We start from the raw sequence: 14772 nt of genomic DNA, 5'->3' as shown, positions 1-14772 counted from the left end.
AGGGCAACACCCTGGTTTAGTACTATGGAAGGTAAATTGTATAATGTATGCAAAGCTATAATGATGAGTAGTAAATCATAGAATGAAGGAATCTGCATGATTAGGGCTCTTTCTGGATTCATCTCAAAATGCATTGGAAAGGGTCTGGGGGGATCTTGGACATTATCTTTCAATATGGTTGAAGGACGAGGTCTGGGAGGGGGAACTTGGACATTATCTTTCAATATGGTTGAAGGAGAAGGTCTGGGAGGGGGAACTTGGACATTATCTGTCAATATGGTTGAAGGACAAGGTCTGGGAGGGGGAACTTGGACATTATCTTTCAATATGGTTGAAGGAGAAGGTCTGGGAGGGGGAACTTGGACATTATCTTTCAATATGGTTGAAGGACAATGTCTGGGAGGGGGAACCTGGACATTATCTGTCAATATGGTTGAAGGACGAGGTCTGGGAGGGGGAACTTGGATCTTATCTTTCAATATGGTTGAAGGAGAAGGTCTGGGAGGGGGAACTTGGACCTTATCTTTCAATATGGTTGAAGGAGAAGGTCTGGGAGGGGGAACTTGGACCTTATCTTTCAATATGGTTGAAGGAGAAGGTCTGGGAGGGGAGGGGGAACTTGGACAAGTTCCCCCTTCCAGACCTTCTCCTTCAATATGGTTGAGAAGGAAGCGAGGCTAGGAGAGAGGATGTGTGGAATTGCATAATGGCAATTTAAGATACAGCCAGGCTAATACTTTCAGTAGGTAATCTGACAGGAGATATTTTCTTGATTCTTCTGAGGGCTGATGTTGTTGAGTCAAAGTAGTCATCACCACCGGTTCATGTCAATTATGTGGACATTACTATGTTAAGTGCTGTAGTTGATAAGTATACCGCGTTATGATAAGGTAAACATTTCACGATTTATACACATCTACATAACACATTATCAACATTCATAAAACCACTAGCGGGTTGACTCATTACCGGCAGTCCCGCGGTTATATCTGCGGGGCGGACGGGTTTAGGGTCATTACATGTCGTGTGGCTGAAGGGCACGTGGGTGGCGGGCGGATTAAATAAAGAGAAACAATACCTTTTAAAAAAAATCCAGAAATGTTTAACTATTGTGATATTTTTATAGGCTACATTGAGGTTCTGGTATTTTTTAAAATTTCTTCACGCCTAGAAAAAAAACCTCCACGATTCCGTCATAACTGTCATTTTATAGATAAAAAGAGAGAATTACAGGGGGCAGTTTGGAAAAAAAACTATCCTGTCCTAATTGTCTTGTGGAATAACGGACATTTCTGTGATAAATTCTTAACCAACGTTCTCTAGTAATACTAGTCCCGTGCGAATACGGCTATATCCTTAATAATAGCCTAACTCATGCAGAAGTAAGCATTTCTTGCTGTAAAATTATATACCAAATGTAGGTAAAATGTGGATTTGGGTACAGGAGTGGAGAAATATTTATTTCGTTCTGCATTTTGAGAGAATGCCATGCTCAGTTACTGTAGATAACATCTGGGTGCTGTCTTCATAATAAAAACGGATAGTATTTCAATTTAAACCACATAAAATATGCTTCGAAGCCGAACTCAAATTTTATCAGAAACATGTTGGGTCGTTTTCACAGTTTACTTTTGGCTTACAACCGGTCAAACTAAAATCATTTGGACATTTTGCACAGAAAAACTTTCCCGTTTTTTTTTTGTTGCTTCATTGTATTTTCTCCCCAGCCCCTAACTTCTTTGCTCCACGAAAAATGAGAGAACTTTACCGATGTCAACTAGATTGAAGCATTCATTCTATCGATCTATTACATTCTGTTCAGCAAGGGTTTATTTAGTCTTCTAAAGCAACATATAATGACAGAAGCCAACCAAAATGTCGGAAATTATAAGCATAAATACCGAAATCAGGCAAAAACAAATCCTGCACCCCCTGTCAAAATATTGCTCTGCAGCCTCCGACTGTAGCCTAGCGCATTCTCTATATATGCAGGTTGGGTGTGGACCCCAGATTCTCACTTTATAACATATAATCCGGCGGTTGCAGATGGGTTATTTGCAATTGCTTGCGGGTGAACAAACAGCTGACCCGCGCACCACTAGTGTAGACACAAAAGGCCTACCAATACCCCACATGTAATAATTTATTTTATGAATTATTAAATATTTCACATATGGACATATTGGCTATTTTACCCTCCATTCGACTGTTAATGATGAAGGGGTATATCATCACATTAGAGAGATGTTCCTTATTTATATGTGTTGCTGCAATGCTATGTTGTCGTCTTAGGTCTCTCTTGTAGTGAATTGTTTTGTCCTATATTTTTATTTAATTTGTAATGACAAACAGCATGGCAGTGACCATTTTGTGAATAATACAACTAATAAATACATACTACATTACTGTATGTGAATGGCACAATAGTTACAGTGCCTTGCGAAAGTATTCGGCCCCCTTGAACTTTGCGACCTTTTGCCACATTTCAGGCTTCAAACATAAAGATATAAAACTGTATTTTTTTGTGAAGAATCAACAACAAGTGGGACACAATCATGAAGTGGAACGACATTTATTGGATATTTCAAACTTTTTTAACAAATCAAAAACAGAAAAATTGGGCGTGCAAAATTATTCAGCCCCCTTAAGTTAATACTTTGTAGCGCCACCTTTTGCTGCGATTACAGCTGTAAGTCGCTTGGGGTATGTCTCTATCAGTTTTGCACATCGAGAGACTGACATTTTTTCCCATTCCTCCTTGCAAAACAGCTCAAGCTCAGTGAGGTTGGATGGAGAGCATTTGTGAACAGCAGTTTTCAGTTCTTTCCACAGATTCTCGATTGGATTCAGGTTTGGACTTTGACTTGGCCATTCTAACACCTGGATATGTTTATTTTTGAACCATTCCATTGTAGATTTTGCTTTATGTTTTGGATCATTGTCTTGTTGGAAGACAAATCTCCGTCCCAGTCTCAGGTCTTTTGCAGACTCCATCAGGTTTTCTTCCAGAATGGTCCTGTATTTGGCTCCATCCATCTTCCCATCAATTTTAACCATCTTCCCTGTCCCTGCTGAAGAAAAGCAGGCCCAAACCATGATGCTGCCACCACCATGTTTGACAGTGGGGATGGTGTGTTCAGGGTGATGAGCTGTGTTGCTTTTACACCAAACATAACATCTTGCATTGTTGCCAAAAAGTTCCATTTTGGTTTCACCTGACCAGAGCACCTTCTTCCACATGTTTGGTGTGTCTCCCAGGTGGCTTGTGGCAAACTTTAAACAACACTTTTTATGGATATCTTTAAGAAATGGCTTTCTTCTTGCCACTCTTCCATAAAGGCCAGATTTGTGCAATATACGACTGATTGTTGTCCTATGGACAGAGTCTCCCACCTCAGCTGTAGATCTCTGCAGTTCATCCAGAGTGATCATGGGCCTCTTGGCTGCATCTCTGATCAGTCTTCTCCTTGTATGAGCTGAAAGTTTAGAGGGACGGCCAGGTCTTGGTAGATTTGCAGTGGTCTGATACTCCTTCCATTTCAATATTATCGCTTGCACAGTGCTCCTTGGGATGTTTAAAGCTTGGGAAATCTTTTTGTATCCAAATCCGGCTTTAAACTTCTTCACAACAGTATCTCGGACCTGCCTGGTGTGTTCCTTGTTCTTCATGATGCTCTCTGCGCTTTTAACGGACCTCTGAGACTATCACAGTGCAGGTGCATTTATACGGAGACTTGATTACACACAGGTGGATTGTATTTATCATCATTAGTCATTTAGGTCAACATTGGATCATTCAGAGATCCTCACTGAACTTCTGGAGAGAGTTTGCTGCACTGAAAGTAAAGGGGCTGAATAATTTTGCACGCCCAATTTTTCTGTTTTTGATTTGTTAAAAAAGTTTGAAATATCCAATAAATGTCGTTCCACTTCATGATTGTGTCCCACTTGTTGTTGATTCTTCACAAAAAAATACAGTTTTATATCTTTATGTTTGAAGCCTGAAATGTGGCAAAAGGTCGCAAAGTTCAAGGGGGCCGAATACTTTCGCAAGGCACTGTATGTTTGACCTGAAGATGAAAACTTGAGTTACACTACATGACCAAAAGTAAAAGTAAAGCTCTTCAAACACCATATGGAGTTGGTCCCTCCTTTGCTTCTATAACAACCTCCACTCTTCTGAGAAGGCTTTCTACTAAACTGAGAAGAAAAAAAACATCCCTTTGTCAGGACCCCGTCTTTCAAAGATAATTCGTAAAAATCCAAATAACTTCACAGATCTTCATTGTAAAGGGTTTAAACACTGTTTCCCATGCTTGTTCAATGAACAGTTAAGGAACATGCACCTGTGAAATGGTCGTTAAGACACTAACAGCTCACAGACGTTAGGCAATTAAGGTCACAGTTAAGAAAACTTAGGACACTAAAGAATCCTTTCTACTGACTCTGAAAAACACCAAAAGAAAGATGCTCAGGGTCCCTGCTCATGCTGCAAGGAGGCATGAGGACTGCAGATGTGGCCAGGGCAATAAATTGCAATGTCTGTACTGAGACGCCTAAGACAGAGCTACAGGGAGACAGGACGGACAGCTGATCGTCCTTGCAGTGGCAGACCACGTGTAACAACACCTGCACATTATCGGTACATCCGAACATCACACCTGCGGGACAGGTACAGGATAGCAACAACAACTGCCCTAATTACACCAGGAATGCAAAATTCCTCCATCAGTGCTCATTCTGTCCGCAATAGGCTGAACTGATGGCTTGTAGGCCTGTTGTAAGGGAGGTCCTCACCAGACATCACCGGCAACGTCGCCTATGGAGACAAACCCACTTTCGCTGGACCAGACAGGACTGTGAAAAAGTGCTCTTCACTGACGAGTCGCTGTTTTGTCTCACCAGGGATGATGGTCAGATTTGCATTTATCATCAAAGGAATGAGCGTTACACAAAGGCCTGTACTCTGGAGCGGGATCAATTTGGAGGTGGAGGGTCCGTCGTGGTCTGGGGCGGTGTGTCACAGCATCATTGGACTGAGCTTGTTGTCATTGCAGGCAATCTCAACGCTGTGCGTTACAGGGAAGACATCCTCCTCCCTCATGTGGTACCCTTCCTGCGGGCTCATCCTGACATGACCCTCTAGCATGACAATGCCACCAGCCATACTGCTCATTCTGTGCGTGATTTCCTGCAAGACAGGACTGTCAGTGTTCTAGAGCCCGGATCTCAATCCCATTGAGCACATCTGGGACCTGTTGGATCGGAGGGTGAGGGCTAGGGCCATTCCCCCCCAGAAATGCCCAGGAACTTGTAGGTGCCTTGGTGAAAGAGAGGGGTAACATCTCACAGCAAGAACTGGCAAATCTGGTGCAGTCCACGAGGGGATGCCCTGCAGTACTTAATGCAGCTGGTGGCCACACCAGATATTGACTTACTTTTGATTTTGACCCCCCACTTTATTCAGGGACACATTCCATTTCTGTTAGTCACATGTCTGTGGAACTTATTCATTTTATGTCTCAGTTGTGGAATTTCATGTTCATACAAATATTTACACGTTAAGTTGGCTGAAAAGAAACTCAGTTGACAGTGAGAGGACGTGTCTTTTTCTGCTGAGTTTAGATGTTAGAACATTGCTGCGGGGACGTGCTTCCATTAGTGAGGCCGGGCACTGATGTTGGGCAATTAGTCCTGGCTTGCAGTCGGCGGTCCAATTAATTCCAAAGATGTTCGATGGGAGTTGAGGTCAGGGCTCTGTGCAGGCCAGTCAAGTTCTTCCACACCGATCTCAACAAACTATTTCTATATGGACCTCGCTTTGTGAATAGCTGCATTGTCATGCTGAAACAGGAAAGGTCCTTGGGTTTTAGTTCTTTCAAAGTTTGAGACTGCTCAGTACTCTATATCTTTATTTATTAGCTGCATAGTCAGTCAAAACTATGTGAACAGTGGGACCATGTTTTTGGACAGTAAGAATTGGTGCAGTATCCTTGAATACAGATGGAGGTATACAGTGTTCTTCATTATAACAATATATCCAGGATGTTAATAAATACATTAACACTGCTTACAACAGTCTTAAACCAATTGCAAAAAAACTGATATTGAGATTATGAAGAGAAAAAAAACATTCCTCTGCAATAAACGAGTGGAAAATCTCACTGTAGTATGAAAACAGTCAAACAGTTCAGATTCCTCAGCAGAGAGGTGGTGCAACAAGGAACTATCATCTTAGTCCACTCTTCACCTCTCCTCCTTTTGAGTTGATTTGGTTTCTCTTCCAAACTGTTGGGATCTAGGGAGGACAAAGAGGCTTTTTATAACAACACAAGTCATGGAAATGATCTCAAGACGAAACACTGAGTTTAAGCATGGTCAAGATGTCAGACAGGGGCTGGTATTGACCATTAGTGAGTTATACACGTTACATATTAGATGATACACATTTATATCCAAATAAATAATAATTAACTATTAAATTACCTGTGGGGGGACGGTAGGCTCAAGGTGTCGACCCAGAAACGAGAGCAGTCTCCTCCAGATTAGTCCACTACCCAGGAACATGAAGCCTGTCACCAGCCAGAACACCTTGGGGTCCTGGGGGAACAAACACGACACCATAGATAAAACTCTGTTCGATCTAGCGTTATATCTCTATGGACCACACACTGAGCCAGTCACCCTTCACCTCAGGTTCATCTGCCATTTAGCAATATTACATTGCTGCAGCTGGCTAGTTTACAATGAGCATGTGTTGCCAGGTTAACAAACTCATTGTTAAAGTGTCTCATGTGTAATTTCTAAGATTAAAGCTTTATCATCAACACATATCATTAACCTCCTCAAACGTGGATTCCAAGTTCATCCCGAAGGCGACGCCCATCAGGCCAAATAGGGAGAGTGAGAAGGTCCCCATGGTGAGCTGCAGGTTCAGACGCATCATCACGTTCCGGTGACTGGGTGGGCCATGGCCCATGGGGACAGACGGAAATGGGATGGTGACAAACTAGGCCTGACTAACAGAGAGCTGGTTAAGCCAATTAACAACAGGAGAAAAGGAAAATGCCATGTTCAGCAGTTGGAAAAACAGGCTAGTTCTCCTGATAGCATTAAATGCAGCTTAGAACAGAAAACAACATCAGGACAAATGAAGTCTACCAAAAGCCAGTTAAATCAGCAATACACTTAAACTGATTTATTTTTGTCTAGCTAGATAATTCTGCCAGCATATTTTGTATGGACGCAGCATGACTATTACACTATACCAGAGATGCATAACAGGTGACGCAGCATGACTATTACACTATACCAGAGATGCATAACTGGTGACGCAGCATGACTATTACACTATACCAGAGATGGATAACTGGTGACGCAGCATGACTATTACACTATACCAGAGATGCATAACTGGTGACGCAGCATGACTATTACACTATACCAGAGATGCATAACTGGTGACGCAGCATGACTATTACACTATACCAGAGATGCATAACTGGTGACGCAGCATGACTATTACACTATACCAGAGATGGATAACTGGTGACGCAGCATGACTATTACACTATACCAGAGATGGATAACTGGTGACGCAGCATGACTATTACACTATACCAGAGATGGATAACTGGTGACGCAGCATGACTATTACACTATACCAGAGATGCATAACTGGTGACGCAGCATGACTATTACACTATACCAGAGATGCATAACTGGTGACGCAGCATGACTATTACACTATACCAGAGATGGATAACTGGTGAAGCAGCATGACTATTACACTATACCAGAGATGCATAACTGGTGAAGCAGCATGACTATTACACTATACCAGAGATGCATAACTGGTGACGCAGCATGACTATTACACTATACCAGAGATGCATAACTGGTGACGCAGCATGACTATTACACTATACCAGAGATGCATAACTGGTGAAGCAGCATGACTATTACACTATACCAGAGATGCATAACTGGTGACGCAGCATGACTATTACACTATACCAGAGATGCATAACTGGTGACGCAGCATGACTATTACACTATACCAGAGATGCATAACTGGCGACGCAGCATGACTATTACACTATACCAGAGATGCATAACTGGTGACGCAGCATGACTATTACACTATACCAGAGATGCATAACTGGTGACGCAGCATGACTATTACACTATACCAGAGATGGATAACTGGTGACGCAGCATGACTATTACACTATACCAGAGATGGATAACTGGTGACGCAGCATGACTATTACACTATACCAGAGATGGATAACTGGTGACGCAGCATGACTATTACACTATACCAGAGATGCATAACTGGTGACGCAGCATGACTATTACACTATACCAGAGATGCATAACTGGTGACGCAGCATGACTATTACACTATACCAGAGATGGATAACTGGTGACGCAGCATGACTATTACACTATACCAGAGATGGATAACTGGTGACGCAGCATGACTATTACACTATACCAGAGATGGATAACTGGTGACGCAGCATGACTATTACACTATACCAGAGATGCATAACTGGTGACGCAGCATGACTATTACACTATACCAGAGATGCATAACTGGCGACGCAGCATGACTATTACACTATACCAGAGATGGATAACTGGTGACGCAGCATGACTATTACACTATACCAGAGATGCATAACTGGTGACGCAGCATGACTATTACACTATACCAGAGATGGATAACTGGTGACGCAGCATGACTATTACACTATACCAGAGATGCATAACTGGTGACGCAGCATGACTATTACACTATACCAGAGATGGATAACTGGTGACGCAGCATGACTATTACACTATACCAGAGATGGATAACTGGTGACGCAGCATGACTATTACACTATACCAGAGATGGATAACTGGTGACGCAGCATGACTATTACACTATACCAGAGATGGATAACTGGTGACGCAGCATGACTATTACACTATACCAGAGATGCATAACTGGTGACGCAGCATGACTATTACACTATACCAGAGATGCATAACTGGCGACGCAGCATGACTATTACACTATACCAGAGATGCATAACTGACGGCCCCCCTTAAATATGACTAACAACAGGTTAAACACATTTTGGCCAAGGGATCTGTGAAATAAGTTTAGTGTGTAATACAATCAAATATAATATTATTCATCTACAATGTATGTTTTTAACCCTGGGCAACATGGGCCTGGGAGGATCACAGGGATATTGATATACACAGTACTTCACCAACTATACATTTGGAAGTCATTGAAGCTTTAAAACTACAACGTTTTGTCTCTTAAAGCTGCAACAACAAAATAATCTCTGGCAAGTGACAAAATGTGTAGAATTACAGGATATTGGCTTGAAAACTGCAAAATGTTGTATCTGATGTCAAGAGACGGGCCTTTAAAAATGTTCCTTCCCAGGGCCCCAGACTTGGTTCGTCTGGCCATGACCTGCTGAAGTCATAGAAAACCTTTTTGTATGCTATTTGTTTTTATCTCACTCGAGGTGTGTTCTGATGAGGGGGTCCCTGATTAATTTTCAATCACAAAAGGGGTCCCCGGGCCCAAAAGGTTGGAGAACCCCTGCCCTATTCCCTACATAGTGGACTATGTAGCGTTTCGCTACACTCGCATTAACATCTGCTAACCATGTGTATGTGACAAATAAAATTTGATTTGATTTGATTTACTTTTGAGGCCTATGGGCCCTGGTCAAACATACTGCACTATATTAGGAAACAAGGACACAGACAGGGTTTAGTTGTCAGTACCTGTCCAGGTTGATGAAGATAACACTCTCGGAGTCGTCTATCAGGCCCTTGAGCTCCCTGGTCGTGTTGCCCAGCTCCTCAGCCTGCATGAAGTAGTTCTCCAGGAGAAGCTCCATCTCCTCAGCATGATCAATGCCCAGACTGCTCTCCTCACTGCCTCCAGAGACACACACAACAACAAGAGAGACCAATAAAGCCTTCATCCAACAACTCTTAAGAAAAACGAGAGAAATGTGTCTCCTGCTGTACCAACCCCTCAGACACACTCACAGACTAGGTTTAAAAGGCTGGACCACAGAGCAGCCACAGTGCCGTGCCCAATGAGCAGTTCAGGAGGTTTATATCAAGTGTGACCCCTGACGTGTTGACGCCAACAACCCTCCCGTTGTCCGCTCACTCCCACCATAATGAAAAACGTGTACAATGAACACAAATAATCTCATGAAGTACCATGTGCCTACAAAATCTGCATGTTGAAATTTCACTTACAACACACGTGGATCCGTCCATTTGGTGACACAAAGCTCCTCGATCATCTCCTCTTCGTCTAGGATCTTCAGCAGACTGTCCTTGAAGACCTTGATGTCTGTCTCCAGCTCTGACAGGCTGGGCAGAAAACAGTTAGGATTGAAAAATTCTGGTAACTTGCAAAATCCCGGTTGGAAGTCTCCCGAATCAGGATGGAGAAAGGGAATGAGATTGACGACACAGAGCTAAACCAGCCACGCCTTCTAGTGCAGGATTTCTAGATCCATACAATAGCCCTGGCCCAACTATAACCATAGGTGTTCATCTGTTCTACACCTACAATACATTTTAGTCATTTAGCTGATGCTCAAATCCAGAGTGACTTACAGGAGCAATTAGGGTTAAGTGCCTCGCTCAAGGGCACATTGACAGATATTTCACATAGTCGGCTCGGATTCGAACCAGAAACCTTTCAGTTACTGGCCCAAAGCCCATAATAGAGGATCTGCCTTGATAAGATGAACCAAACGTTACATACAAAAGCAGCAACGCTCCTTATCATGATGTGACTGGCATTGCTTTTCCACTCACTTCTTGCTGTTCTGAAGAAGTATATGCAGTTTGCTGCGATCTGCAGAGAGTAGTTTAGGATCCACAAGTGACTCTAGAATGTCCAGGATGACAGGGTGAACCTCATTCAGTCGAGCCTGAAGGGTGTTTACCTATACACAAAACAAACAGACACATACATGCGTAAACAAATACCAGGTGACACTTTATTTGGATAGTCCCAAGTAGATGGTTTGTAGATGTTCAATAACTGTCAACAACATATCAACTAACTATCCACTAACCCTTATCCTGAGGTACTGACTGACCTGTTGCACCCTCTTCAACCACTGATCATTATTTGACCCTGCTGGTCATCTATGAACATTTGAACATCTTGAAGAACAATCTGGCCTTAATGGCCACGTACTCTTTTAATCTCCACCCGGCACAGCCAGAAGAGGACTGGCCACCCCTCAGAGGCTGGTTCCTCTCTAGGTTTCTTCCTAGGTTCCCGCCTTTCTAGGGAGTTGTTCCTAGCCACAGTGTTTCTACATCTGCATTGCTTGCTGTTTGTGGTTTTAGGCTGGGTTTCTGTATAGCACTTTGTGACATCTGCTGATGTAAAAAAGAGCTTTGTGAATAAATGTAATTGATTGATCCGAACTCTGAACTCAACCCTTACCCTAGCAACAGTTCCTTATCAACAGATAGTATGACCATGAGTAGATCATCAATATGGGACTATCCAAATAAAGTGTGAACAATTGTTGTGATAAATGAATAGTAAATGAGTGATTGCGTAGCGTGTGTCTTACCCTGTGCTGCAGAATAGCTTCAAGGGCTCTGAACTCAAATGGCAGTGAATGAGTGGCCAGAGCTCCATGATCCCCATTCAACTGTGGAGCCAACTCCAGGACCAGCCATCTCTCCAATCCCAGACCTCGGAAATCCAACACCAACAGGCTATTGGGGGTCACTACTGCCTTCAAGGCCTGAAGACACAAGAACAGACTCGGTTCAGGTGCAAAAACGAGTCAAGTTCGGTCACCTGTCTTTTCTAGTGTGCGATTTTCTACTTGTTTTTTTAATCATAGGATTCTCTAAAAGTTAGAGGATAATTTGAGGCTAGCTGTCACGACAGGTGACAAATGCAGCAGTTTAGCTAACAGTACCTTCAGCATAACTCTGTAACACGAAACAAAAACAATATGTAGCTACCTCCATGCGAATGATGATGTTGTTGTTCCTAGCGGTGATGCTGGTGAGGTGTTGGAACCTGAGGTCTCTGGCCTGCAGACTCAGCTCATGATACAGCTCCATCTTCTTCTTCTCTGCGATAGGAATCAGACCAGGGGTCAGAAGTCACACTCAAAATGTATAGGAAGGGCAAATACCTTGTCAGTAACAAAGTACAATAAACAATTGCATTTCGATGTAGTCCTTGTGAGAACAGAAAACTAAAGAAAAGCTAATAATGGGCAAGCTAATGAGGACAATAGATGTTCCAATACTTACCAAATGTGGTTACATTTCCATCTTTGTCAAATTTCATCTATGACAGAAGAGCACAGTTGTAGCTACTGCCAGTATATTTCTGTAGAACTTCTAGATACATTCCACACACTCCCTCAGGTGAACAATATAGGTAGTCACAAAGAACTGACACATTGGTTCTCTCTCTTCTTGCATTTTGCAGAAGCAACCTTTTTTTTAATAGAATGTTGGCATTGTCAATGTTGATAAACATTTGATCATGTCCGATATACTGCTGACAGACATAACATTCAGGAGAGACTAGAATAACAATTTAAAATTGGATATGATTGACAACTAAAACTTGCCACTTACCATAACAAAAGCAGGAGCCACACTGGAGAGGGATGCCTCAGTTCCTCTATGGCGAATGAAATATGCTGCCAATTAAACAACATTAATAATCCATTAGCCAACAACAACATTTGTGTTGCAGCTAGATCTTCCTTTTCAGGGGGGTTTATCAGCAGTTGGCATCCAATCTTATGGTGCATGACCTACTGTACTGGAGTGTGGGCCAGAGACGGGGAGAAACTAAATCCTACCTGCCAGCCCCGTTGCTCTTAAAAAAATATTAAATATTTGAGACTATATCTAATGACGTTCTACTTAATATACTCTAAACTAACTTCCTGTTTCCCCTTCTCCCTCATATTAGATCTCAGCCTCTCTCTTTCCCTCTGATACTACCCACAGTGTAGCAATACATGCTCCACAGTCTCTGTTTCCTGGCAATAACCACACTTTCATGTTGGATGCTTTGTTGTCACATTTAAGGACATATTCAACTGGTTGTGTCCCACTCTTAATCTTGTAAGAATAGCCTCCTCTCTTCTGTTCTTTCCTGGCGCCCTCCCCAACTTTCCTCTGTACTTGAAATAAATGCCGGCCCATAGTATCTCTATTCCACTGCTCCTGCCATCTCTGCACCTTCACTGTCCACATCAGGCTTTTTGCCACTGCATGGCTCATTGAAACGACAACATCAACACTACTAAGTGCTGGTTTCACCAGTACATCAACTGCCTCGTTCCCCTCCACCCCTACATGGGCTGGGACCCAAGTCAATCTTATCTGTATACTAATCTGTCTATTCCTGCCATGGGTTTGTAGCACTTTGGAAAGCAGGTATTGTCTGCTACATGAGCTAAAGGACTGGAGACTCATTAACACTGCACATGAATCAGAGCAAATAACTACTATGTCTGGCTTGACTTCCTCCAGCCACTGGAAGGCCAACAGTATGGCCATCAGCTCCACAGCCAGATGATCTGTAATACGTTTCCTGACTTCCACCCCACATCCCTGCACTACAAATGCTGACCCAGTACATCCTGTCCTTGGATCTTTTGAACCACCTGTGTAAATGACCACACAATCCTGATACACAGTATCCAGATGTCTCTTAAACAAATACATGTATGTAGTCTCCCCATCACCTCTAAATCAACTACTGGAGGCGGGAGTAGCCTTGTGCAGCTAGGTCTAGCCATAACAGTAAAAATGTTACATCGCCTACCAGACGGACATGATCGCAACAGTGTTGCTTTCCCCCTCGTCACCGGCTGATGCTTGGAGAGTTGGCATTTTATAGGTGATCTGGAACAACTCACTGTTCTGCAGGTCAAAAAGCCGGCGAGGACCCTGAATTTAATGTCCAGAGATCTCCGAAGACCACCCATGGTGAACGACTTGAAACAAGCTTCCATTGCTTTGTTCAGCACCACTGCATTTTAGCAAAGTGTCCTTAGTTATTTAGCAACTTTGTTGGTCTAGCCAGCTGATCAGTTGCATTACTGGTTATTCCACTTGCATCCGGAACAGAATCACTAACGTAGGCTAGGTAGCTAGTAAACTTATCAGCACTGTTCTGCAAAATCATACAACCGTTTCAGTCCAAAGTCGGGTAAAATGCTGGATCAAATCCCCGAGCTGACAAAAAGCTGTCGTTCTGACCCTGAGCAAGGCAGTTAACCCACTGTTTCCCGGGCGCCGAAGACGTAGATGTCGATTAAGGCAGCCCCTCTTTGATTCAGAGGGGTTGGGTTAAATTCAGAAGACACATTTCAGTTGAATGCATGCAGTTGTAAAACTAACTAGGTATCCCCTTTATTTAGCTAGTTAGCACGCAAACAAGGCGCTAGCTAGTAAGTTAGCTAACTGCTAACGTTAGCGAACAAACTTCTATGCCGCTAGCAGGAGACTAGCTCGTGCTTCCCGAACGAACTTCTCAACCTGTCGCAAAAAAGTGCCATATGTGAGTAAAATAACAATAGGCTTGCATCTGGTATTGCTAAATCCAAGATACGTTATTCCTCCTAAACACAGGGACAGCTGGCTCAGAGCAACTACAACCAGCAGGCAATGGGGTGTTTTGGTGTTACAGTAACACGTGCTCGTGCATGACCCTGAACTCGA

The 14772-nt window shown here is 42.9% G+C and overlaps 1 protein-coding gene across 5 annotated transcripts; it reads right to left on the bottom strand.

Moving 5' to 3' along the window:
* Positions 1-5895: 5895 nt before the first annotated feature.
* On the bottom strand, positions 5896-14758 carry LOC110507370 (magnesium transporter MRS2 homolog, mitochondrial). 5 transcript variants are annotated; one of them, XR_016492154.1, is made up of 11 exons: positions 13874-14736; positions 12670-12734; positions 12337-12373; positions 12040-12152; positions 11637-11813; positions 10861-10991; positions 10291-10407; positions 9802-9958; positions 6842-6959; positions 6487-6600; positions 5896-6298 (listed from the first exon to the last, which is right to left on the bottom strand). XR_016492154.1 is itself a non-coding variant. In XM_036966094.2 (11 exons), the coding sequence occupies exons 1-11, from the start codon at positions 14061-14063 to the stop codon at positions 6230-6232; spliced, it is 1284 nt and encodes a 427-aa protein (XP_036821989.1). In that variant the 5' UTR covers positions 14064-14758; the 3' UTR covers positions 5896-6229. The 5 variants fall into 5 exon arrangements, 2 of the variants coding, with proteins under 2 accessions (XP_036821989.1, XP_090077803.1); XM_036966094.2 differs by having other exon boundaries at positions 9802-9954; positions 13874-14758; XM_090221677.1 differs by having other exon boundaries at positions 9802-9954; positions 13968-14748.
* Positions 14759-14772: the final 14 nt, after the last annotated feature.

This window comes from Oncorhynchus mykiss, chromosome 3 (genome assembly GCF_057628025.1).
Source record: "Oncorhynchus mykiss isolate SJ-2025 chromosome 3, ASM5762802v1, whole genome shotgun sequence".
Classification (NCBI taxonomy): Eukaryota; Metazoa; Chordata; class Actinopteri; order Salmoniformes; family Salmonidae; genus Oncorhynchus; species Oncorhynchus mykiss.
Note: the sequence above shows the minus strand (reverse complement) of the source record. Positions and strands in the feature narration are given on the sequence as shown.

Excerpts from the sequence above, each read along its gene's own strand:
- LOC110507370 (XM_036966094.2), bottom strand. The coding sequence starts at position 14,063 with ATGGAAGCTTGTTTCAAGTCGTTCACCATGGGTGGTCTTCGGAGATCT. Across the intron at positions 12,153-12,336 it reads TGGAAATGTAACCACATTTG|AGAAGAAGAAGATGGAGCTG; the intron begins GTAAGTATTGGA and ends TTCCTATCGCAG. Across the intron at positions 6,601-6,841 it reads TGGAATCCACGTTTGAGGAG|GACCCCAAGGTGTTCTGGCT; the intron begins GTTAATGATATG and ends TTGTTCCCCCAG.